This window comes from Talpa europaea (genome assembly GCF_964194135.1).
Source record: "Talpa europaea genome assembly, chromosome: 14".
NCBI classification, from domain to species: domain Eukaryota; kingdom Metazoa; phylum Chordata; class Mammalia; order Eulipotyphla; family Talpidae; genus Talpa; species Talpa europaea.
The window spans coordinates 29,381,715-29,406,220 of NC_140082.1; the positions used below are offsets into that span (position 1 = coordinate 29,381,715).

A 24,506-nucleotide genomic window follows, 5' to 3' on the forward strand; every position below is an offset into this window, starting at 1 on the left:
AGCATGGAAAGAGCACCTGCGTAGATTAAAAACCCAATAGCAACTAAAAGACAGTTCAGCTACCAAAATTATTCCTGCCCCAAAACACATTTGGAAAATACCGAACCACTCTAGCAAAGTTTGGTCGGCCTCCCTCTACGCTTCCCCATTTTAAGGGAAGCCCTTCCAGAACTACCATAAAGCAAAATGTTTTCCTATTACATCAGTAATGCATTCGAAAGTTGCAAAGAAACCTGAAGTTATTTCGCAAGCCACAGCACCCCACCGATGTTCATGCAAACACATGCAGCCTCAGGCTGCCATGTTTACTTGGACATGTGCACAGCAAACAATGTAACTGAGGGACCTTAAGCTCTCACTTCCTACCCACCAATTAAACGTTCCAGAAACTTTGCGGGACATGTGCACAGTCACTAAAGCTCGTGTTATCTCCCAGGCCGGGCTGAACAATAGCAGGAGACACGGTGGCTCCTGTTATGAAGCAAACGCGCCCTTTGCATTCGAAAAATCTTTTCATTGCAGTAGTGGCGGCTTTTCCTCTCCTGCACTGGTTTTCAAACCGTTGCCACGGTCATTGTCCTGCAGAGCAAACGCCGGGAGCGCTCGGGCTGCAGGTACAAGCGTCCTGCAGAGCGCGGCGCGGCCGAGCCCGGCCGGGTTTTGGAAAACATTCCCGGCCCTTCCAGCGGTTCGAGGAAAGTAGGTGGCCTGGGCGCCAAAGGCTGCTGCCAATGCAACTCGCAACTTTTGAAATCAATCCTTTTTGCATCATGCAACGGATGCCACCGCTCCTCGGGCTTGCAACCCCCCACCCCTCCCCCGAGACCAATCATTGCCGCGCTCGGGCCTGCACATCGCCCCCGCCCCCTTCCCGGGCCGCACGCAGCCACCGAGCCGCTCCGGCCGCGGCCCGCCGCCTCTTAAAGGGAGGTAGCCGGCCCTTAAAGGCCCCTCACGCGCGGCGCACGGCGGAGCGCGGCGGCCCCGTTCCCGGCAGGGGCCCGCCGAGCCAGGCCGAGCCCCCGCGACGCCCAGGCGCGGCCCGGGGCCCTCCGCCGGGAGCGGCATTTTTATTCAGGCGACGCTTAAGGGAGCCCGGCCGCGCCCGGTGCATTGTGGGAGCGGCCCGCGGCCCGTTTTCGGGAGGAGGAGGCGCAAAGCGAACCGGTAAGCGCCTGGCTTAGGGAGGGGGGGCGAGACGCCAGGCTTAAAGGGGAATATTCGTCCGCAGGCCCATGGCGGCCGTGCGGAGCCCCCTCCGGGCCGCCCGGACCCGCCGGGAAGCCGCGCGCGGCCGGCGCTCTCCAGCACTGCCTGGAGAGGGGCAGAGCCAGGGCTTGGTGGGGCCGCTTTAAAAAAGAAGCACCGCCCGCGCCGCCGCCGCCGCGCGGAGCCGGGGAAGGCGGGGGGGAGCAGAGGGCGGGGGAGGAGTGGAGGGGGAGGGCGGCGGCGGAGACGCAGGGGTTAATTTTTTCGCCCGCCGACATTTTTGCGCGGCGGCGGCCGCGGCCCGCGCACGCGGCGGGAGAACCCAGCCCGGTCTCCCGGGCTCGGCGCGCGGCGCCTCCGGGCCCTCCCCGCCCCCCACGCGCGCTTCCCTCAGGCCCGCGGGGGCCGCCTGGCCCGGGGCGCCCGCGCTGGGGCGGGCCGGGGTCTCGCCGCGGCCGCTTGGCGGTGCGTGGGCCCCGCGCCGTTCCCGCCGCCGCCGCCGTCGAGCGGGCGCGCGGGCGGGCATGGCCCCGCCGGCTCCAGCCGCCGCGTCAGCCCCGCCGCGACCGGCGCGCCGCGCCGCACAAAGACCGCGGCCCGGGCCGGGTCGGCCTTGCAAGGCGGCGGCCTGAGATTTAAGGTGTCCCCGAGCTCGGCCTCCGCCTCGACGTGCGCTTCATGGCGGGCACCTGGCCCCGACGCCCTCGTCGCGGTGGCCGCCCCTTTGTTTGTTTTCTGGGCTTGGGGGCTTGGGGGTAGGTAGGTACCGGGCTGGGGCTGCACCCTCTCCCCCCCCCCTCACCCCACCCCCCCCCAGCTTACCGCGCTCCCCCAGCTGTGCACCTCGCTGTGCACACACGTTTAAAACAATTTAAACGTGGCCGCCAAGGAAAGAGTTAACTGTCCTCTTTAAATATTCATGGCATTGTTTTAAAGGTGTAAACGTGCGGCTGTTAGGTTGGGGTGGACTCGCTTAGGATGCAAATGTCCTGCCCCAGGTCGCTGTGAACTCTTAGCACCCCCCCCCACTGGCACCCACTTTTCTCACCCCCCACCCCCCCTCCAAATATGTATGAATTTATTTTTTCTGTGGTTCGAATGTGTGGGTGGCTTGTCGCCTTCCGTTCCATTTGGAATTTTAAGTCCTGAGTGCTCTCTGGACTGAAGGTGTTTTAAACTTTTTTTCCTCTACAGAAATTTGGGGAAATCTGTTTCAAGGGAAATTAGTCCTCCAAATTCCCCTCCCGGGTTTGTTTTCCTCTTTTTTTTTCCTTTTTTTTTTTTTTTGCATGGGGATTGGAAGTAGAAAAATAACTGAATGACTCGTGAGTTGGATTTTATTTTCCTGGTAGGAGTGAGGCGGTGTTGAACGGGAAGCATTTTGGAAGGAAAGGACTCTTGTTTTTTGTTCCAAATCCCTCCAAGTCTAAGTGCTTTTAGACTTTTCCTAACTTTAAAATGGCTTCAAACCGCCCCTGTCGGTAACTTGCTTTGCTCTGCTTCCGCCCGCTTTTTGATCAGGTGGTTTTATTGGGATTTTGGAAAATTTAACTCCTGTACAGTTGTAGGTTTCAAACAGAAATCATTGCTCACCCCAAATATGTTTTTGGTGAAGACAGTTTGGATTACTGCCCAAATTCGAGCTTTGTGAGATTTATTTTAAATGAGTGATGTGCTTCCCAGGAGACGGAAAACTAGAAATGGGAATTATGTTTTTAAGTCATAAATTTTATAGGGGAAACTGACTCTAAAACTTGGGGTGTCTGTAATTCCATGCCCAATAAAGTATCATTCTGGAGGATTATAAACCCTTAGAAGCATGTGTTAAGTTTTTGGTTTAGCCCTAATGACTTCAACCTTAGAGGAACTTGTTCCAGAAACTTCTGGTGGTACCGAGTAACCATAAATGCTAGTGATTCAGTAAAGTTTAAATTATCGTTTTAGTTCTGCATTGAAAAGCAGTGAGCAGTAGCATATTTTGTCAATGATGTGTGTGTACTGGTTTGTTGGGCGGGATGTTTGCTTTCTAGGAAATAACACTACATTAAAACATCAGAGAATTTTCCACTGCTCTCTTGAAAATGAACCTTGCTGAACCAAATGAGCCATTCTGGTTTTTAAGTTGTGTTCTTTAGTGAGGATTCCTATTAGTTTTGAATCTTGTATACTTTTGGGTCAGAGTGAGAATAGGTTTTTCTAAAATGGGATTTAGCATCATGAAGAATTCATTTCCATCAGTGTCCTTTCCCCATCACCCCGCACAATTTTATTAGTTTTTTTTTTTTTTTTGGTTCTGTTTGAGCTAGCAAAAGAAATCAAAAGGTTGTTATTTCACTGGATTTGCAGTTCTGCTCCCCAGTCTGTCTCTGGTGACTCTTCTCAACCCCCCACCCCCCATCTCTGGCCTGCACTCCAGTTCTTCTATGTAAAAAAAAAAAGTTATTCAGAAAAGTCACTTTACCAGGAGGTCTAATTTCTACACATAGTCCTTCCAGGTTGACAGATGAAGTGCCTAAAAGGAACTTTGGGTTCTGTGTCATACATGTCAGCCTGCTGGTCACCCCTCCTTCTTCAGAGGAGCACTTCCTCCTTACCCTTTGGATTCTCAATTATAACAACACTCCAGACACCAGATCTTCCTAGAAGATATCTATAATGGTATAGTCATGTTTTAAAATGGCTTGTTCTAGTTTATGCATCACTGTCACAAACTGTTGTGGCGCTAAACTGCCCCGTCCTTGTGGGCTTAGTTTTTCTCACATGTGCTTTTCACTGTCGTGTAGTCAATTGGTACCTGGCAGGTACTCCTGAGAACACTCTTAATGGTGTCTTTGTGTTTTGGTGCTCCCAGGTGAATCTATAAAGCAACCAGCTGACTAGAGAAGGAAGGGAGGAGTCAGCTTTGAGGTGTGTGCGCCCAAGAACCATGTCTACGCGGGAGTCCTTTAACCCGGAAAGTTATGAATTGGACAAGAGCTTCCGGCTAACCAGATTCACTGAACTCAAGGGCACAGGCTGCAAAGTGCCCCAAGATGTCCTGCAGAAATTGCTGGAATCCTTACAGGAGAACCACTTCCAAGAAGATGAGCAATTTCTGGGCGCCGTTATGCCAAGACTTGGTATGTGCACCACATTTCTTTGAAGCTTTTCCCAGTAAAGCATCTTGACCTACAGTGAAGGCAGTGACTCAAAAACCAGACTTCACTCCTCCCATGTTGTCTTTTTTAAAAAAATAAATAAATAAAATTCTATGAGAAGACTCCAAAAAGCAAAGCAGGGTTACATTATTGTAACTTATTTGTAGGAAGTAATTGAAAAGCAAGTAGGTGATTGAGATGATTATAAAACAGTGAAAGCAGTTTTTATTAAAATGAAATTTTTGGTTAGTTGAGGATGAAGCAAGCTCCTTTATCCTAGAATTCTCCTTAAAACACTTGCATTCTCCCCATTACTCTAGGAGTGGTACTTACTTAAGTATTCTTGTGCAGTTCTTTGAAAACAGTGCCTGTGTTGGCTGGGAATTTGGGGGGCCCTCTGCAGTATGCATTGTTTGGAAAGCTCTTATGAAGAGAGAGGGGAAACTGCTCCCACAGAGATCGGGAGAAGACTGCGTGCAGTCTAGAACAGCATCTGGAACTGAGCTTTGTGTTTTTGTACTAAATTTTGGATGTCATTAGTGGTTTGCCTTTTCCCAAACATAAAAATCAGAAAGAAATTGCAGACTGTTTGGCTTTTGTTGGCTTTTCTTGTATGGTTTGTTATGCAGGATCATGATCACTTTGCCTTTTGAGTTTTTGCTGTGCATTCCAGGAGTTTAGAGGTTTTCTAGTTAGTGTGTGACTTGGTCAGCTTTTTTTTTTTTTTTTTTAAGATTTATTTATTTATTTATACAAGCACTGGGTACAGTCAGAAGCGTGGGAGGGTGAGAGAATTCACCAGAGCCAGAGCGGGGAGCAGAGCAGGCAGAAGAACCGAAGTACACTGCTGAGGGGAGCAGCGGGCAGCAGGAGAGGCCTGCGCGCCATGTGGGACCCTCCTCCGGTGGCCGGGGAGCAGCAGGGGATGCAGAGGCTGCGGGCAGCTTCGCAACCCAGCGCTTAACCTCTGCGCCACCGCTGCGCAACCGGGGAGGCCCTTGATCAGCTTTTTTACATAAGGTTTTTAATTTCATTTATTTTTGCTCCTTTGTTTATTTTAAAGACTTATCTTGCAACCTGGGTTCTGAACTCAGGGTATTTACTCCTTTCTCCCCTGGCATACAAAGCAGTTGCTTTGGTGGAGAGAGAGGAAGACCCACACCGCACCTCTGGTGCCTGCAGAGCTTAGTTTGAAGATCTTACTCATCTAGCTGGTGTCCAAACTATAGAGAAATAGCATGTGAACGAGTTGGATTGAGGGTCTGTGCCCATGTCGAGAAATAAGAATATACTGAGAAAGCCCTTTAGTAACTTTGTCAGGAAAAAGAAACTACCATATGGGCAAAAATATGTGCAATTGGAAACCTCATGGATAAAGTAATCATTTCTCTTATGACTTCCCTGTTGACCTTGTGGAGCATTTACTGAGCACTTGGCCATGCCGGGCACTGTTAAGAACTTTGATAACAGCCTGGATCCTTTGGGCTTTGCAGCAGCTCCATGACCCTCAGGAAGGCCGATAACCTGCTCCCTGTCTCTCAGGGTCTGAACTTCTATTTCCTCTACCTGCCATACTGCTTGCCATCTGGTTTCTAATTCGAAAAGTGTTAGAGGGAGAGGAACTGCTTCAACTGTAACTCTTAGAAGTGGCAAAGGGGAATGGATTTCTGACTGTATGAGAAGAGACAGGAAAAAGCAGATATAAGAACACAAAGGTGAAGGAGTCTGGTCACAGATGGCTTTTGAGATGTAAATGAAAACTGTGACCCTTAGCCAGAAAAATGCACCCCCCCCCCCACCAATTTTTGCATTCATGGTAGTCCCTGGGAGCTGATGGACCCCTGACTACAAGCAGTTGGATGCTGAAGGAAGCGCCAAAGCATAGAACTAAAATCTCCTGCAGCAGTGGTGTATGACTAAAATCTCCTGCAGCGGTGGTGTATGTGTTGATGGCCAAAACTTTGCTTTGGGAATCCTATTTATAATCACCTCCTGACATACCACTAATTTTTTGCACATTGCTTAACCTCAAGCCTCAATTTCCCAGTCTGTAAAATGGTATAATAATACTGTGTCTAATTGTTGAGTATCAGAAAATACATGCATATGTACCTACTATGTGTGTCTGTACCCACATTCAGAATACATATGTATATGTATATAGATGTATACACATGTATTCACTTGCTTCTGTACATTTTTTTGAATTATAACAATTTTTGAATGTACACTTTTTCAGATGTTTTCTAACTAAAGAAATGTTAAAATCGGTGTCTCTTAAAACCTGGTACAACTTTCACCTGGTACTTAGCATTTTCAAGTATTGACTGCTGCTGGCCATGGTGGTAGTGTGATATTGGGTAATTTTTTTGGATGGGTGGTTTCAGTTTTACTGAAAACCTTCTAGAATTCCCCATCGCTCACTGATAATTAAACGTACGCTGCTGGGTCTGGCATTTAAGACTTCCTCTACTCCCTGGCATTTTCCTTTGTTCCTTCTTGCCCTCTACCTTGACTCTCTTTTCATTTGATACCCTAGTTTTTCATGGCCTGTCTTCAGGCTCGCCTTCTGTATGTCTTCCTTGAAATATGTTGGTGATTTGTTTACCAATCACTACAGTTATGGTGACTAAAAGAAATATGACATGGTGTTTAATATTCAAGTAGCCATATTAAAAACAACACAACAGGACAGGTGAAATTAATTATATATTTTATTTAACCTAATATGTTAAAAATGTCATTTCAACACACAACTAATCTAAAACATTACTGATGAGATTTTGGTTATCCTGGTACTAACTGTATGAAATCTGGTGTGTATTTTATACTTAAAGCACCTCTCAACTTAGAATAACCACATTTCACCTGCTTGAGAATCACATATGGCCAGCAGCTACCCTGTTGGATAGCACGAGGCCTGGTACTAGAAAGTGGTGTCACGGTTGTGAAAGAAGACGTGGGTGACATGAGTTGCTCTTCAGCCCTAGGAACGTGCTCTAGAGTCATCAGTTGCAGTGCTCTGATGCTAGGTATAAATAGAAATTAAATAGTTACAAATCAAATATTTAATTCAAAATAAAGATTACCCAAATTAGGAACATTTATTTTTATTTTATTTCTTTAAGATTTAGTTATTTATGTGTACAAGAGCTGGGGTACAGGCCAGAGGTGTGGGGGGGGGGGGGTGTGAGGATTCACCAGAGACAGAGTGGGGAACAGGAGGATTGCCTGAAATACACTGCTGAGGGGAGAAGCAGGTGAGTCAGGAGAGGTCTACATGGCCATGTGGGCTGCTCCCTGGCTGGCTGGGGATTGAACTCATGCTGCAGAGGTTGCGGACAGCCTCATAGGTTGCATCTTAACCCCTTGCGCCACCAGGGAGGCCCCAAATTAGGAACATTTAAAGCTAACATTCAGCAACTTAGTTTTTTTTTTTTTTTTTTTTTTTAAAGATTTATTTATTTATTTATACAAGCACTGGGTACAGTCAGAAGCACGGGAGGGTGAGAGAATTCACCAGAGCCAGAGCAGGGAGCAGAGCAGGCAGAAGGACCGAGGTACACTGCTGAGGGGAGCAGTGGGCGGCAGGAGAGGTCTGCGCGCCATGTGGGACCCTCCTCTGGTGGCCGGGGAGCAGCCGGGGATCGAACCGGCGCTGCAGAGGCCGCGGGCAGCTTTGCAACCCAGCGCTCTACCGCTGCGCCACCGGGGAGGCCCAGCAACTTAGTTTTTAGTGTCTTTGGTCCTGTAGTTTAATGAAAACCTAAAAGGAAACAATATTCGGCTAGTTTCCAGAGTGATTAGTAATGTGCTCAGAATAACCAGTTGTTGGAATTAACCAATTTAGGGAGAGTCGATAGAAGTTACAGTGTCGTTCTTGCCTTACTATGCTTAAGTGCTGAAGAACATTCTTAGGTGAAGCTTCTGGGCTGCTGCACACATGCACTCCCTCCATGAATTATTGCACCCTTTCTGTACGGATGAAAACCCTTCACTGGGGACGTGCTCCACTGACAAATTTGTGAGACGACATTTTGAGACTAAATTCTTCATTCCCTTAACTCGATAGTCCAAGAGTTTCTGCTTTGCCTTCTAGTTTAGTAAAAAGTCAGCCAGTCTTTGCCAAGTCTTTTTATTAAACTTGACCAAGACCTGAACAGATGGTGGTACCTGTGACTGGGCCTCTGTTGGGTTTGTTGCCATCTTGGTGCTGAGATACCTGTTTCATTTGCACAAAGTATGAAAGTTGTGTCTCCGTGTTAGTAAGTCAGAGTGATTTGTTCTTACTCCATTGGAATTCTGAATTTGAAGGCTAGCATCCACTTGCTGCCTTTTGTACTCCATCATGATTTTTTTTCTGTCATTTGCTGTTGGACTGCAAAGTTTGAAATACTTTCTAGGGGGCAGAGGATGTCCTTTTGAGTAGGTTTAGAGAAGTACTCTGTATTCAGCTTGCTGTTGGGAAAGCCAGTGTGGATTGGTAAAGTGTCTGCTTTTCAGGAGATTTTATTTTATTTTTATTTATTTTTTTAGATTATTTATGCATAAAAGAACTGGGGTACAGGCCAGAGGTGTGGGGGTGAGAGTATTCACCAGAAAGAGAGTAGGGAACACAACAGACAGATTGACTGAAATACACTGCTGAGGGGAGCAGTGGGCAAGTCGAGAGGTCTGCTGCACTGCTGCACAATGTGGGTTGCTCCCTGGCCAGCCAGGGATTGAACTTTTGCTGCAGAGGCTGCAGATTGCTTCGTAGTGCTGTGCGTAACCCCTTGTGCCACCAGGGAGGCCCTTTCCAAGTGATTTTAAAAGAAAGGTAACCTGGGCCTCCCCAGTGGCACAGCGGTTGAGCGCTGGGTTGCGAAGCTGCCCGCAGCCTCTGCAAGTGCCGTTTGGATCCCAGGCTGCTCCCCGGCCATTGGAGGAGGGTCCCACACGGCGTGCAGACCTCTCCTGCCGCCCGCTGCTCCCCTCAGCATTGTACTTAGGTCCTTCTGCCTGCTCTGTTCCCAGCTCTGGCTTTGGTGAATTCTCTCACCCTCCCCCTCTTCTGACTTACCCAGTGCTTGAACAAACAAACAAACAAACAAATCTTTTTTAAAAAAAAATTAAAAAAAAGAAAGGTAGCCTACAATAGCTTGATAGATTGTAGACTGATATAGAGAAAGGGACTATCTCTAATCTATCAGTTTATCTTTCTAAATGTTTAGAAACAATCTTCTAAAAATTGAACTATTTCCTAAAGCTTATTTATCATATTCTTACCCCAGTCATAAAGGTGACATGAGCTTTGTACAGGGAAATTTAAAGAATTCCACCTAAAAAATGCTTTTGGGAAACTGTGGTGCTTCACGTAGTGGCCACAGTGCTTATAAACATGCTTGAAGAGAAGGCTCAAACCCCTGTTTTCTTGTCTATTTTCATTTATGACTAGCATGTAGACCTAATAATAGGCTTTTGTATTTTCTGTTGAGAAAACAGAATAATGCCAAAGACATGCTCAAAGGAACTATAGCTACAACAACCTAAGTTCCAGTTATGCTATTATAATTTTCAAAGAAATTACCTATGGTACCAGTTGCATGATAGGGTAATGCAAAGAGAGAGTTCTCTTCAAGGCATCATTAAGCTCTAAAAATTGTACCATCTTGAAGTTGAGTCTTTGTGACTAACAAATTTTATTCTTATTTTCTATCTTAAGCTACTTATGTTTCACGTTTACTTCAGTTATGCTTCTTGATAGGAAACACATTGCTTTATTGGCAGTGTGCAGTGTCCATAAGTCTTTTCTGCAAACTCTTTTGTTCAGAACATGATGATATAAAATGAAATGTCTTTTCCTTTGATTTTGGATGATGATGATTCCATCTTCGCAGGTATTGGAATGGATACGTGTGTCATTCCTTTGAGGCATGGCGGTCTTTCCTTGGTTCAAACCACAGATTACATTTACCCTATTGTCGATGATCCTTACATGATGGTGAGTTTGACTTAATGTGTTTTGCATCTGGAACTGCTTATTCCTTTGGCTTTGGGTTGTGGCTGGGGTTTGAATAAGTGTGTACTTGCTATGTTTTCGTTTTGTCTGAATTGTGGTCCGCTTGCCCCTGCCCTGACTCCACAGCATCAGTTGGTCCCACCCCCTGCTTATACTTGACCGTACGCAAATGTGGGCTAGTCCCCAGCTACTTTTGTGCACTGAGTATATTCTGTGCAGGAACACCTGTTGTCTACTGAGTGTTGACTGACATTTCTGTAGTTTTTTCTTTTTTTTTTTTTTTTAAGATTTATTTATTTATTTATACAAGCACTGGGTACAGTCAGAAGCACGGGAGGGTGAGAGAATTCACCAGAGCCAGAGCTGGGAGCAGAGCAGGCAGAAGGACTGAAGTACACTGCTGAGGGGAGCAGCGGGCGACAGGAGAGGTCTGCGTGCCATGTGGGACCCTCCTTCGGTGGTGGGGAGCAGCTGGGGATCGAACCGGGGCAGAGGCTGCGGGCAGCTTTGCAACCCAGCGCTCAACCGCTGTGCCACCAGGGAGGCCCACTGTAGTTTTTTCTTTCAGTTGACATTTGTAAATCCTACGCTCCTGTGATTCAGGATAGAGATATAGCCATACCCTGTGATAGGACTGATCCTAGATGTTTCCCTGCAGAAAAAAAAGAGCTCAGTATCTCATCACAATTAGACTTCTTGATCATTTATCCTGATTTGATCACTACTGCCTCCCCTACGTGATTTGCCACTGTAGAGTAAGTCTGAACTGCTGAATTAAAGTTCCTAACTCCAATCGAACTCTGCTTCAATACACTTCCCAATTGTTGTATGGCTTGGCCAGCAACTCTTTGATCTACCCAAACTTGACCCTTTCTTCCCTTTTTAAAAGATTTATTATTGATGCATAGAACTAGGGTGTAGGCCAGATATGGGTGGGGGTGTGAGAGGATTCACCGGAGACAGAGTGGGGAGCAGAACAGGCAGAGCTACTGAAACACACTGCTAAGGGGAGTAGTGGGTGAGACAGGAGAGGTGTGTTGCACCATGTGGGTCAGTTCCCTTGCCGGGGATTGAACTCAGGCACAGTGGTGATAGTGCTGAGACTTAACCCTTATACCATCAGGACAGCCCCCAAACTTAACCCTTGCATCCTGACAGCCAGGTGGAGCTAATGAAGAGATTAGGGACAGCTCATCTGTTCTGAAATACCAGAGGTCTTTGCTGTACACCTAGGTTGCTGAAATCAGGCCATGAGATAGTAAATGGGACTGTGGGGCAGTGGTGTTCACTTCTCATGTGCCAGTGACAAACATACAGGTTCCCAGAAATCTGTTTCCCTCTGCATATCCATCTGTCCTCTCCTTTAGCGAGAGCCTGCCTATGCCACATTCCATATATCCTGCCTGACCAGGTGGCAAGAGGTGCTGGAGTTAGAATCCATCCTGTTGTAGCGTCTTTAAGAGCAGCTGAGAGAGTCCAGAATAGAAGGGCAGTAATCAGTGCAGCCTTAACCAGTGATGTTGCTCTTGTTACAGTGGAAAATGAGTGACAGAAGGCCAGTGAGCTATGCTAGATTTGTCAGGAATTCATAATGAAAATCGAAACAAGCAGTGAAACAAGTGCTGAGAATGATACACTTTGGAGTTTGATTATCCTTATGTCAGAAGATAATTCTGTTATTTTCTTCTTTATTGTCTAGACAATGACAGCTTATATTTCTAAAATTTCCAGTGGCAAAATCATTATGACTGCATTTCTGATGAGTACAATTTTAAATTTAAATAATTAATTTATTAAATAAAATTATATAATAAAATTATAAATTATATAGTTATATAATTATAAACTTATATAGTTAATAAAATTATATAGTTTACTGGGAAATGCTTCTCTCTTTCTGATTTTGGGCCTAGTTTTTTATTTTATCTGATTTTTGTTTCTTAGAAAGAGATTTTCCTATTTATCTCTTACAGCCTTTAAAGAAACTACAGACATTTCCTCACTCAAGTATATAAACACCATCTACTCCATACCAGTAAAGTCAGCATTTTTTTAGGATCTGTTTGGGATGAGTGACTGTTTTCAGGTTTGCTTTAGGACAATTGTTTTCAGACTTGTTCATTCCATAGCTCTGCCTGCCACACTGTCACCTCCAACCTCCTTTCTCTTTTATCTCCATCTAAATAAATTTCAGGTTTTTCCTAATAAACTGAGTGGGGGGGAAAAAATGGACATTATTTTTTTTGTACAAAAATAAGAGGTGGTAACAAGATTATCAGAGAGTGACTGGCCTGGTAGTGATTCTGGAAAGGTAACTAGTCTGTAGACCACAGAGACTGGGACCACATCCCAGTAGCTGCCATTCTGAAAAAGTCCCTGAGTGCTCTTGAGACACACCCCATATACTCTGTTTTTACATGTGGAAAATCCCCTGTTGTCTTTCTCACATCTCCCCTCTCTTCCAGGGCAGGATAGCATGCGCCAATGTCCTCAGTGACCTCTATGCGATGGGTGTCACAGAATGTGACAACATGCTGATGCTCCTTGGAATCAGTAATAAAATGACTGACAGGGTAAGTGGAGATCATCTAGCTGCTTGCTGGTCTGTCTGCCTGGTGCCACTTAACTGGTTAGCCTTTCATCTGCCTGTCTGTAAAGGGAGGAACCCAGGCTGCATAGTTTCCATTGTTCCATCTGACGCTTCCCTTTTTGGTACTTGTCAGTGAATTGAAATAGAACTTGGGCCTGTTCATCTTGTCATTTCCACCACCACTTTCCTATGTCTTTCCCTGGTGGACTGAAGCCAAGACATTTCTGTTTGTTTTGATAAAATTTAGGCCATAGTAATAGCACCTCCATGCTAGGCCTGTGGGCCTGGCAAAGCCTCATGAATCCAGGGCACGTGGCACAGAAAGGTGGGTACCACCTCCACTTTGATGGCAGGAAGGCGCCCGTGCAGGCTGGTGCCTCACCTGTGTTCATGTGCGCATCCTGCTTTGCCTGTGGACTTGCTGTCTGTACCTTTATTTGACCTAGAAATGAATTCCTATTTAGATTGTTTCTGAAAGGTACTTGATTCTGTTCTCCCAAGAGAAGTTTATCCTGCTTCATAGAACATTTTTTATCCTCACAACATGCTTTTGGCCCGTTGGTGGTACACAGCTGCTCCAGGAGGGCTTTACTGCCATCTCTTTGGCCAGTCTGCTCCTTGGCAAGACAGGAGCTGACTTGCAGGTAGACAGAGTGCTAAGCTAGCCTGAGCTCAGTAAGGACATCAGTGAGCTGATTCAGATTTAGGAAGCTCTGCAGAGCCAGTCACATTCCAGATTTGACTTGTCTGTTATCTGTACTTCATTCACATTGTAACCTAGGACATCTTCCAGCTTTTGATAAAATGACTACAGTGTGAAATATTCTCCGGCTTTTGTTACTCCCTCCCTGTCTGTACAATTTCAGGACTTCCTTTAAGGTTTATCCTTATTGTAACTGACTACAAGTGTAGATTCTCTTTTTTGGGTTTTGAACTGAAGTACATGACTTTTATGTTCTTTTATATTCTAGGAAAGGGATAAAGTGATGCCCCTAATTATACAGGGTTTTAAAGATGCAGCAGAAGAGGCAGGAACATCTGTAACTGGCGGCCAAACGGTATTGAACCCATGGATCGTTTTGGGAGGAGTGGCTACCACTGTTTGCCAGCCCAATGAATTTATTATGTAAGTTTTTGTTTGCATGTCACCTGGCCTGGTTCTCTCCTTTATTGTTTTAGATAGTATTATTGAGGTAAATACCATATAAATTTATGCATTTAAAGCACCACACGTCAGTGATATTCATGGTTGTACAACCATCATCAGAGTTGATTTGGAACATTGTCATCCACAAAAGAAGCCCTGTCCTTATCTGTCACTCCTCGCTACCCCCGTCCCTATCCTGGCTTCTTTCACATCACATGATATTAGCTTAATAATTTTAAGTTTCATTCTTTCTGTTACATGGCTTATATCCATACTTCCTGGGGTTGTTTTTTTGTTTTTTTTTTTTTTTTTTCAAATTTCAGATTTTCAAAATTGAAGTATAGTTCATATAACAGTTTCACATAACATGTAATTAAACATTTTAAAGTACAATGTTTTAAATTTCATCCCTGTTGTAATGTTTCAATGTTTCATTTCTGTTTTATGACTACGTAATATTCTAATGTAGAGACCTGTCACAATTTATTCAGAACTGATGGACCTTTGGGTTATTTCCACCTTTATGAATGTAGCTGCCTATAAACATTCATGTGTAAGGTTTTTGCTTGAATATATATTCTGATTCTTTGGATATATGCCTAAGAACAGCTGGGTCCTGTGCTCATTCTGTTTAACTTAAGATACCATCAAATTGGTTTCCAAAGTATCTGCTCTATTTTATGCTCCCAACAGAAATGTATGAGAATTCCACTGTCTCTGCATCCTTTCAAGTACTTTCTCTTTTTCAAAATAGCCATCCTGTTGAGCACGTGGTGATATTGAACTGATTTGCATTTCTTGGTTATTAATGATAGTGAGCATCTTGCATGTGCTTCTTGGCCATTTCAGGATCTTTAGAAACTTTCCTCTCAACACAAGTTGTCACTCTGCATGTTTGGTGTTTTTGTTAAAAGTCACCTGGTGTATTTTCTGAAGGAAATAGAAACTCCATTTATTTTGTGAACAGATGCTGATAAGTCTGCATTCACATGGTTCAGAATTCAGAATACAAAAAGCATCATAGTGCAAAGTGCCTCAACCATCCTGTAGTCACTCTTGCAGCTTGGAGTGTATTTGAACAATCTGCTATTGGGAATTGTGATTATTTTGAATTATTTTGATTTACAAATAGTACCAGTGAGTACCCTTAGATCATTTTGCAGTTTTGTGACTTTATTGGTAAGAAAAGTTTTCAAGAATGAGTTGCTAGGTCAGGCACTGAATTTGTACAGGCACCGAATTTGATGGATGTCTCTAGATTGCCTTTCCTAGAGTCACGTCCCACCAACAGTTCCCCCCCTGTCCTAACCAGCATGCTTGGTGAGAATCTGCTTGGTCTTTGTCACTTTGTTTAGTAGTTTAAATCTTGCACCTTTGAGAAAAGTTGAATGTATTTTTCATATTCATTTCTTTTGTCCATTTTTTAATTAATGGGAACTCCTTTTAGAGTGATTATCTGATAATTTTCATATTAAGGATCTTGCATTTTACTTACATCAGGGTTTCTTTTTCCTATGTTTTATGTCAGTAGTCTTCAAACTGCCCATGTAGTTGTGACAGAAGATTGTAAAGTTTTCATTTATTTTGCCCATTCCATCTTTACAGAAGGAAATTAACTTAGTGGTGGCAAAAATTGGAGGAAAAAAATAAAATGAGCTCCTTTGAATTTTTTTGTCAACAGATTTGTATGTTTACTTTGTAAATCATGAGTGAGCCTCTCTATGTGATTGTATTTTTCATAAGATACTGTTCATGAACTTTAGCCCAGTAATTTTATTAAACTTGATATAAATTTTTATAGGTTGCACATAGCTGGTATTGTCCAAGAGTATATCAGCTTTCAGGATTGGCTAAATCAGAACTGTTAGCTTAAGTCTAGTTTTTGGAAAATGAGTTCCTTGAATATTGTCACAGAATTCTATTTTTCAAAGCTGACAGTGGGTACTTATCCCATATATGATGGGATGAGTTGGAAAGCTAGTTATTGATGTTTAAGTCTGTGCTTCTGACTTTTTAATTGACCTGGATGAGTATTTTAGTTATTTAGTGTCAGGTGATGGATTGGCTATGTAGACAGCTTACACTGAAACAAGAAAGATGCAAGAATTAGACCTGCATTCTTGTAGTGAGGATGCAAGTGTAATAGATTTGTTTGTGGGGCTGGCCTTTTTATTTTAAGAACTGCCTTTTTAGTATTAACCATAGATTTGAGCCAAGTTCCACAGCCTGTGAAAAGAAATACCACCTGCACCTCTACCTTACAAGTGATCGTAAAAAAATAAAAATAGCAACTCTTTTTAGTAGCTTTACTGCCTCAGGACTGTAGTGGTCTGAATTTCAATTACAAGTGCATAGCTGACTCTGGACTGGATGAGGCCTTTGAAGGCCAAGTGATTTGCTTCTTTGGACACTTATTGAAAATAGTAATTGGCCTGTCTGTTGAGGTCCATGGAGTCTTCATGCTTTGTTCAGTAGCATCTTCATTAGCAAGTTACCAGACTCTGATACATGGTAGTAGTTGGCTTAAACTTAGTGTTTGCAGGCACAGATATATTTTTAACACCCCTTTCTTTCTCTAGTTCTACTGATGACAAACGTATTGCCTCCTTTTCTTCAGGCCAGATAATGCAGTGCCAGGGGACGTGCTTGTGCTGACGAAGCCCCTGGGGACGCAAGTGGCCGTTGCTGTGCACCAGTGGCTGGATATTGTGAGTGAGCCAGCCTGTGATGGGGGAGGGGCTGGGCAATACATTTTCAGGATTGGGATCACTTTTTTTTGGAGAGGGGTCATTTATGTTACATGTCAGGTCAGACGAGTATCTCCTGTCTGCCAGGGCCTGGGTATGCTTCTGTACAGAGACGTGTCTGCTCTGTAATGAGTGCCGCACCTCTCCTGTAAAGGGAACCTTTTCCCATATTTAAGATCTAGATAAAATGTCATCAGTTTGTCTTCTCAAAATGACCTCTGTTAATTTTAGCACCAGCCAGGTCCTTGCAGAAATCCTTGGACTTGTGCACACTCTTTTATTAAATCAAAGTTTCATGTGCTGAAAGTCTAACATAGGTAGACCCAGATTGAATTCTATGAAGAGGACTTGGGAGGTAGTGAGTTGGATTTATTTTTCATATCTTATACATCACTAAAAAAAAAAAAAATACATGGAGGAGAATGTGAAAACTATCTTGGAAGGAAAGTTCTTCTACAATATGAAGATACTTTTTCTGAGTGTCTTTTCCACTGAGCTATAATCATACTTCATTTAAGATTTTTTTCATTGCTATAACAACTCAAAAATTAATGCTGTGGTATGTTCTTACATATCTTGGTGTATTTAATTTCTGCAACTGTCATCTGAAACTACCACTTGAGAAACAATTGAAAAAAAAAAATTGTATGTTATTCACCAAACAGGTATATCTTAGCCTGACACAGCGGAACAGAGAGAATCTCTAAGGCTGCCACATTCTTTAGTTACTTTCTTTTCTCATCCAGTGATGATGGGAGATTTTCTATCACGTCTCTATGATCAGATGGGATGGCCATTACAAGCTGTAATCAATGTAATGACCTGCTTTCCAGTACAACTGCTGAGGAACTGAGTGATTTAGCAAAGTTGTGGGAGCAGGTGAAGCAAAGAGACATCAGAAATGAGGGTAGGACCCTCCTCTTCTTCCCATCCCAATTTGATGACACTTATGCATATTTTTTTTAAAATATCATTTTTCCAGTACTATTCTTTTTTTTTTTTTAATTAATTAATTTATTTCTACAAGCACTGGGTACAGTCAGAAGTGCGGGAGGGTGAGAGAATTCACCAGAGCCAGAGCGGGGAGCAGAGCAGGCAGAAGGACCGAAGTACACTGCTGAGGAGAGCAGCAGGCAGCAGGAGAGGTCTGCGCGCCATGAGGGACCCTCCTCTGGTGGCCGGGGAGCAGCCGGGTATCAAACTGGCGCTGCAGAGGCTGCGGGCAGCTTCTCAACCCAGCGCTCAACCTCTGCACCACCGGGGAGGCCCTGTTTTTTTTTTTTTTTTAAATGTTTATCATTGCAAAAGCAAATTCCAAAGACTGCACAGCAGAATACTATTTTTATAAAGGCGGGGGAATTGCAAGTATACCATTCAGAATAGTTGTTTCATCTGGAAGAGAAATAGTAAGTAGTTGGATAAGAAATGCAGGCAGAGACTTAAGTTATTGGCTGATTATTGGGTATTATTTAAAATAAATGAATGAATGTATGAATGACGACCATTAATGGACTGTGAGGACACCATGTCACAGACCCAGTGTCATGACATTAGATTCTTCCAAAATCAAACTGAGGAAGAAAGGGAAATGCCATTTTCTCCTGACTTTGATGATATCCTTTGTGGTCACCCAAGACCTCATTGCACGTATGACCCAACTTGTAGTCACTTTCACTTGTTTATCAAGAGGACTTGATCCAGAATTCAGGTAAAGCTAGCAGATGTGTAATTATGTGAAGAATGAAAACCATCAGAGGAGATAGTGAGAAAGCCAGGGATGTTGTTCGTGCTGTGATTCACACCCTTCCTTGGAGGAACGGATAGACTCGCCTTTCGTGGCCTGTGTGCTGCAGCTGCATGTCCCATTCAGTGGCCTGTGAGAGAACAGAAGAGATTCCAGGATGTCTGGAGATTCCAGACATGTCTCATGGACACAAATAATAGTCATGGGAGAAAAAAGCTAGGAAACATAATTTTGTGTGCAAAAATAGATAAAACTCCCCAGAAGATGACTGAGAAAACAGTGTGCTTCCCCCCCATGTTAGAAGTAAAGATAAATTACATTTTTTCCTTTTTTTCCCCTCCCTCACCTATGTTTCTGTTTATAGCCTGAAAAATGGAATAAAATTAAGCTAGTGGTCACCCAAGAAGATGTAGAGCTGGCATACCAAGAGGCGATGATGAACATGGCCAGGCTCAACAGAACAGGTATCTGCAGGCAGGTGGGCAGGCAAGCGGACGGGGCTCACTTCTTGCAAGGTTCAACAAGCTTTCAAACCACAGAGGGCATATTTCAAGCTTTTTCAGGCCACGCATGGTCTCGGTTGCATGTTTTTGTTTTTTAAGATTTATTTATTTATTTATACAAGCACTGGGTACAGTCAGAAGCGCAGGAGGGTGAGAGAATTCACCAGAGCCAGAGCATGGAGCAGAGCAGGCAGAAGAACTGAAGTACACTGCTAAGGGGAGCAGCGGCAACTCTATAAATACGTTAAAAAAAAAATTTTTTTTTTTTAATTTGGAGAACAGGCTGTGGCTTAGATTTGGCCAGTGACTGCAGACCCTCTTCTGTCGGTCTTGGTTTGAGGTCCTTAGGTCACTAGTGAATCCAACTACATGGGTATTCTTGGCAGAAATGCTTGTTAAAATCACTTGCATTAGAAAAGATAAATGACCAGTGACTCACCTAAAGGGGCTTCTGGGGGGCTCTTTTCTCCTGCTTTCCCATCTGTGTACCTGAGTGCTGCAGGGCACGGTGGCTTTACAGTATCCTTATTCCCCCTCCAGTTAGAATGTCAGAACAGGGCCAGGCCCAGAGCAGAAACAGGAACTATGGGTGAATTCATGAATTCAGTTCTGAGTCTGTAATGGAGCATTGAGGTGGTATTTTTTCTCTATTCCTTCCAGCTCTGCATTCTGGGATTATGGGTAGTATTGACTCCTTTTGTGGGTCCATAAAAACCAGAAATTTAGATAGCATATTTTCAGAAGTATTGAAATCATTTATTTATTACTATTTATCATTTTGGAGTATGTGTTTATAAACAGGTGGTGACATTCATAGTTGTAATTTCTTTACATTTTATTTCTTGTCTTTAGTTTGTTAATATAATAAAAACTAATAACAATGCTTACTATTTTTTGCAGGTATTATGTACTTTCTCATTTAATTCTTTTACCTTACAAGATAGCTACTGTTAACCTTTATTTCACACAGAATTTTAAGTAATTTGCTCAAGGTCACATAGCTAATCACATCTTGGCTAAACACATGATTTGAAACCATTGTTTATAATACTTAAGTGTTATGCTCTCTTTCTTTTGGACAGTATAGTAAGAAATTGAGGCGTTTCATTCTCTGTGCAGAGTAATTGAACAATACTTTTGTATGATGCTAGAGGTTTTAAAAGCAGTTTGAAATAAAACAGGAAAGTTCAAGAACCAGGATTCATCTTCTGGAAAGCAAGGAGAGCTTGCTCTAAGGGAGTTTACTAGATATAGTTGAAACATCGTACACTCACTGTTTTTATTGGCTTTGATGCATATAGAAAGTATCAGGTATATGTGATAAAGGAGAAAGCTCTTCTCTTGGGTCTTTTGAAATCCTGACCTGAAATGCCACAGGAACTGTTCATAGAATAGCATTTCTTTGGGTTGCTCTGTGCAGATGATCTGGAAGTTATAAGAGAAGTTAGTGCCTTAGGAAACTGGAATCCCTATTCTTATCTGTAGGATGTATTGTGGGTATAGCTTCTTGTGTAATATAGGTCTGTCTAGCTGATTTAAGATGGCACTGGAAAATGCTTCTAGAGTGAAAGTCATGACTATATTAAATGTCACCGGAAATCCATCTTGGCCACCCCACTGCACTTGGTATAGATGTACAAAAGCTGTGTCTAGCTACTTGGCCACCACAAAAGGCTAGAAGTGTTGATATTCTCTGCCTCTGTTGTTGAGAATGTACCTAAATAAAAGATCTAAGAGTCTAAAAAAAAGAAACCCAATACTGAAAAATGCTTCAGAGTACATCTGTAAATAAAATATAGGTCATACTTCCTTTCATGAGAAAGGTAATTTAAAAAAATTTTAAATTAGCCTTTCAGTTACTCCCTTAACAGCCCACCCTCCAATGAAATACTTAGGAATAACTCTAACACTAATTCCTTTCTGTAGATTTTTTTAGTTTACTAGAAATGTATTGATTGAAGCTGCTGATGAGTGATTCAAATTGAAATAAGAAAACAGCTTTCAGAATTTTCATTCTGGGTTTTGTTGATTTTTTTTTTTGTTGTTGTTGTTGTTTTTGGAATGAAAGTTTTTATTATTAACTGTATGTCATTTCCCTAGAGTTCAAAGTGTATTAACAGATTTTGAGTTGAGCTTTTATTGGTCACCATTTACTACAGCAGGTAAAAATGTTTGTGTCCTCTCTCAGCTGCAGGACTCATGCACACGTTCAATGCCCATGCTGCCACCGACATCACAGGCTTTGGGATTTTGGGCCACGCGCAGAACCTGGCCAAGCAGCAGAGGAATGAAGTGTCTTTTGTCATTCACAACCTTCCTGTGCTGGCCAAGATGGCTGCTGTGAGCAAGGCCTGTGGAAATATGTTTGGCCTCATGCATGGGACCTGCCCAGAGACTTCAGGTACGGGATCCTGGGCCCAACTCTGAGGACTAAACCAATAAGACTAACAATAGGAAGAAGCCAAGTATGTGTGCATAAGTCCAGTAAATCTGTGTTATATTTAATAACGGAACATGAGTGGGAGAAGCGGATGAGAACATGGAGAAGATTGTTACTCAGTTTTCATGGGAAACTTTGTATTTGAAATAACTGTTGATACCCATCTATTACATTGAACAGGCTGCATTTTTTTCCTCAAAAATTTATAAATTTTCTGTTCAGAGTGAAATAGAACAAGTAGTATATCTCCAAAGTGCCATTTTTCTTTTTGACCTATTTTTCCTTACCTTAACTCTTGTGCTCCATCCCTTAAAATTCTTCTACCCACCCACCCCCTTTTTTCCAGTTTCTCCTGTGTTTATTTTCTAGTTTCTCTTGTGTCTGTCTAACCTGGCAAAAGAGTTGAATCACATGGAAAAATTAAAAAATACCCCTACCTAGACTAATATCCTTTCCCTACCCTGTATCCCCACCAAAAAAAAAACCAAACCTGACTATATCAGACTGGGGTGTACCTGGTCATCATCAGTAATTCTAACAGCTCCCAGAACATCAAAGCCTGTCCACAAATACGTCTCTATAGAAGGACTCTGGGAAAACAAAATTCATAAGCTCCAAAAGGGCAGCTGAGCTGTTGGTTTGTTGAGTAGAACACTGCCTGCCACCTCGTGGGCTGCTGCTGCCCCCTGGTGGGCTTGGGGTAAATATTGAATGAATTAATATTGCCAACAAATTCATTGTATTTCCCTTATTCAAAAATGAGAAGATTTTGCTTTTTTGTAAAAGTATAGTATATATTAGTCCCTGATTATGTTGTTTCTACATACAAATGCATAAATATATCTGTCCTACCTACTGAAATACCAATGAAGGTTTATTTTAATGTATTTCATATTTTTTTCTGTTTGGAAGATAATGACAACCCAAAACTAGAACTTTGCTTGCTTTGGGGTATACATTCTTTCCTGATCTTAATTTGTAAATGAATAAAATACAGAAAGTCTTTGTACAGCAGAGAATCAGATTGAAAAGGAAAAGTTCTATTTTGTTTGTAAGTACTTCTTTCAGTGTAGCATGGGAAAAGTATTTACCACATGAGTTACTGAGGTGAGGTCATTTACCAAGGAACTGGTTAATGACAAGTGTGATAAGTGGAATAGATTAGGGCAGACAGCAGGCTTCTCAGGGAAAAGGAAGGGGCAGCCTGTGTAAAGACAGAAACAAGGCATTGTTGATCAGGGTCTGTGTAGAGTTGTAGGCAGAAAAATGGCTCACATAGCATCATAATTAATGATAATTCTTTTTTTTTTTCCCCAGGAGGCCTTTTAATATGTTTACCACGTGAGCAAGCAGCTCGGTTCTGTGCAGAGATAAAGTCCCCCAAATATGGTGAAGGTCACCAAGCATGGATTATTGGGATCGTAGAGAAGGGCAACCGTACAGCCAGAATCATAGACAAACCCCGGATCATTGAAGTTGCACCACAGGTGGCAACTCAAAATGTGAACCCCACACCTGGTGCCACCTCGTAATCTAAACCGAAATAGCTGTTTGGTTTTGTTTTTAAATAGATCTATTTCCTTTATCATCACTTCAATTAAAGACTATAAACAACAAAAATCTCATTGTGTCTACACATCTGGTGACCTTAGGTCGATTTGTGAGTGGATGCAATTAATAAAATAAAATCCATTGCCTTTTTTTTCCTGTTACATTAACTGAAGATGCACCTAATCTTGAGGCAGCTTCTGAGTTGAGAATTATATTGTTATCCAATACTGTTGATTCATTTTGAATCTTTAGACACTTATCTCTTGCCGCATAGGCTCTTTTCAAAGGTGCTTTCACACAGCACAGACATTACCAATAGTAGTGTCAAATAGCAGTTTTTGTCTTCATTTTATGTATATTTATCATTATCAGTCTGATCTTTTTTGAGTGTCTTGAATGAGATTCTGGAAAGGCAGAATTGGTAAGTGACACAATGGGATCCCAGTAGTAAAAGGGTTGCATGATTCCTTTGAGTCTTTGATTTGTAAAGCCTGGTCTCCTCATTCAAGAGCATCTCTTTGACCCAGATCATTTCCCACCAGTGCATTCAGTTAAACAAGGCAAGTGCTTAATTCTGCATGGAAAGCACTTTGAAGATGAGACATTTTATTTTTTTTTGGTAGCCTTCCTAATATTTACAGTAATAATCATTAACTCTTTTCTTTATTGATAGCAAAAAAGGATACTTTTTGCAATGTAATTAGATGTTCTATAGTGCAACAAGGAATTTGCCTTCCGAAAGGGGGTTCATGTATAATACTCATTTACAATTCAATATATAATTAACTACACAAATAATTTTTAAATAATAATCAATAATAAAGACTGTTCTGTGGATGGTAGTGTTTAATACCTTTTACATTTTGTATAGTGATTTCAGGCCTTTTGTTTTCTTAAAATCAACAGCTACTTAGCCTAATTCTTAGCATTATTTTGTCCTTTGTGCCAGTACTTTTTTGTGCACGCTTTTTTGTGATCTGTTAAAAATCTGCATTGCCAACATTGCAGCTCGAACTTAAACTTGTTATTCAAATAAATATTTAATTTTTTTTTATTGCTCTTGTATAATCAGATGCCCCCTTTTAGTATTATTTTAGACGCATTGGGAGGGTTTTGGCTAAAGTACAGTTTATTGGGGAAAACTAGATTTTAGTTTTATAAAACTTTTAAGTCTTTCATGGGACCTATATTTTCTTGAATTAAATTTTGTAGTTCTAGAACAAATAGGCAATCTAAAAAGGTGTTTATCTGTGTTACTTAAGTACAGAGGCTTCCTTATATTAACCTGCTAAGGGATAAGGAGCGATTTCTTCGTTAAGCACAAGCGCACTGACTGCTCACGAGTCCACATAAGAGAAAGCCTGTCACCTCGAGTTCCTGAGTGCTTCCTGCTCACAGGCACCAGAGCTTGTGAATCCATCACCTTCTTGCCAAAGG

General features: G+C 42.6%; 1 protein-coding gene across 6 annotated transcripts; it reads left to right on the top strand.

Annotated features, from left to right (window-relative positions):
• Nucleotides 1-4,135: 4,135 nt before the first annotated feature.
• On the top strand, nucleotides 4,136-23,050 carry SEPHS1 (selenophosphate synthetase 1; the record flags this gene model as incomplete). 6 transcript variants are annotated; one of them, XM_084253934.1, is made up of 9 exons in its annotated part: nucleotides 4,136-4,328; nucleotides 10,093-10,131; nucleotides 10,226-10,329; nucleotides 12,813-12,920; nucleotides 13,909-14,063; nucleotides 16,702-16,792; nucleotides 18,940-19,039; nucleotides 21,267-21,479; nucleotides 22,836-23,050. In XM_084253934.1, the coding sequence occupies 9 exons, from the start codon at nucleotides 4,136-4,138 to the stop codon at nucleotides 23,048-23,050; spliced, it is 1,218 nt and encodes a 405-aa protein (XP_084110060.1). The 6 variants fall into 6 exon arrangements, with proteins under 6 accessions (XP_084110060.1, XP_084110061.1, XP_084110062.1 ...); XM_084253935.1 differs by lacking the exon at nucleotides 10,093-10,131; XM_084253936.1 differs by lacking the exon at nucleotides 10,093-10,131 and having other exon boundaries at nucleotides 21,273-21,479.
• Between the last annotated feature and the right edge of the window lie 1,456 nt (nucleotides 23,051-24,506).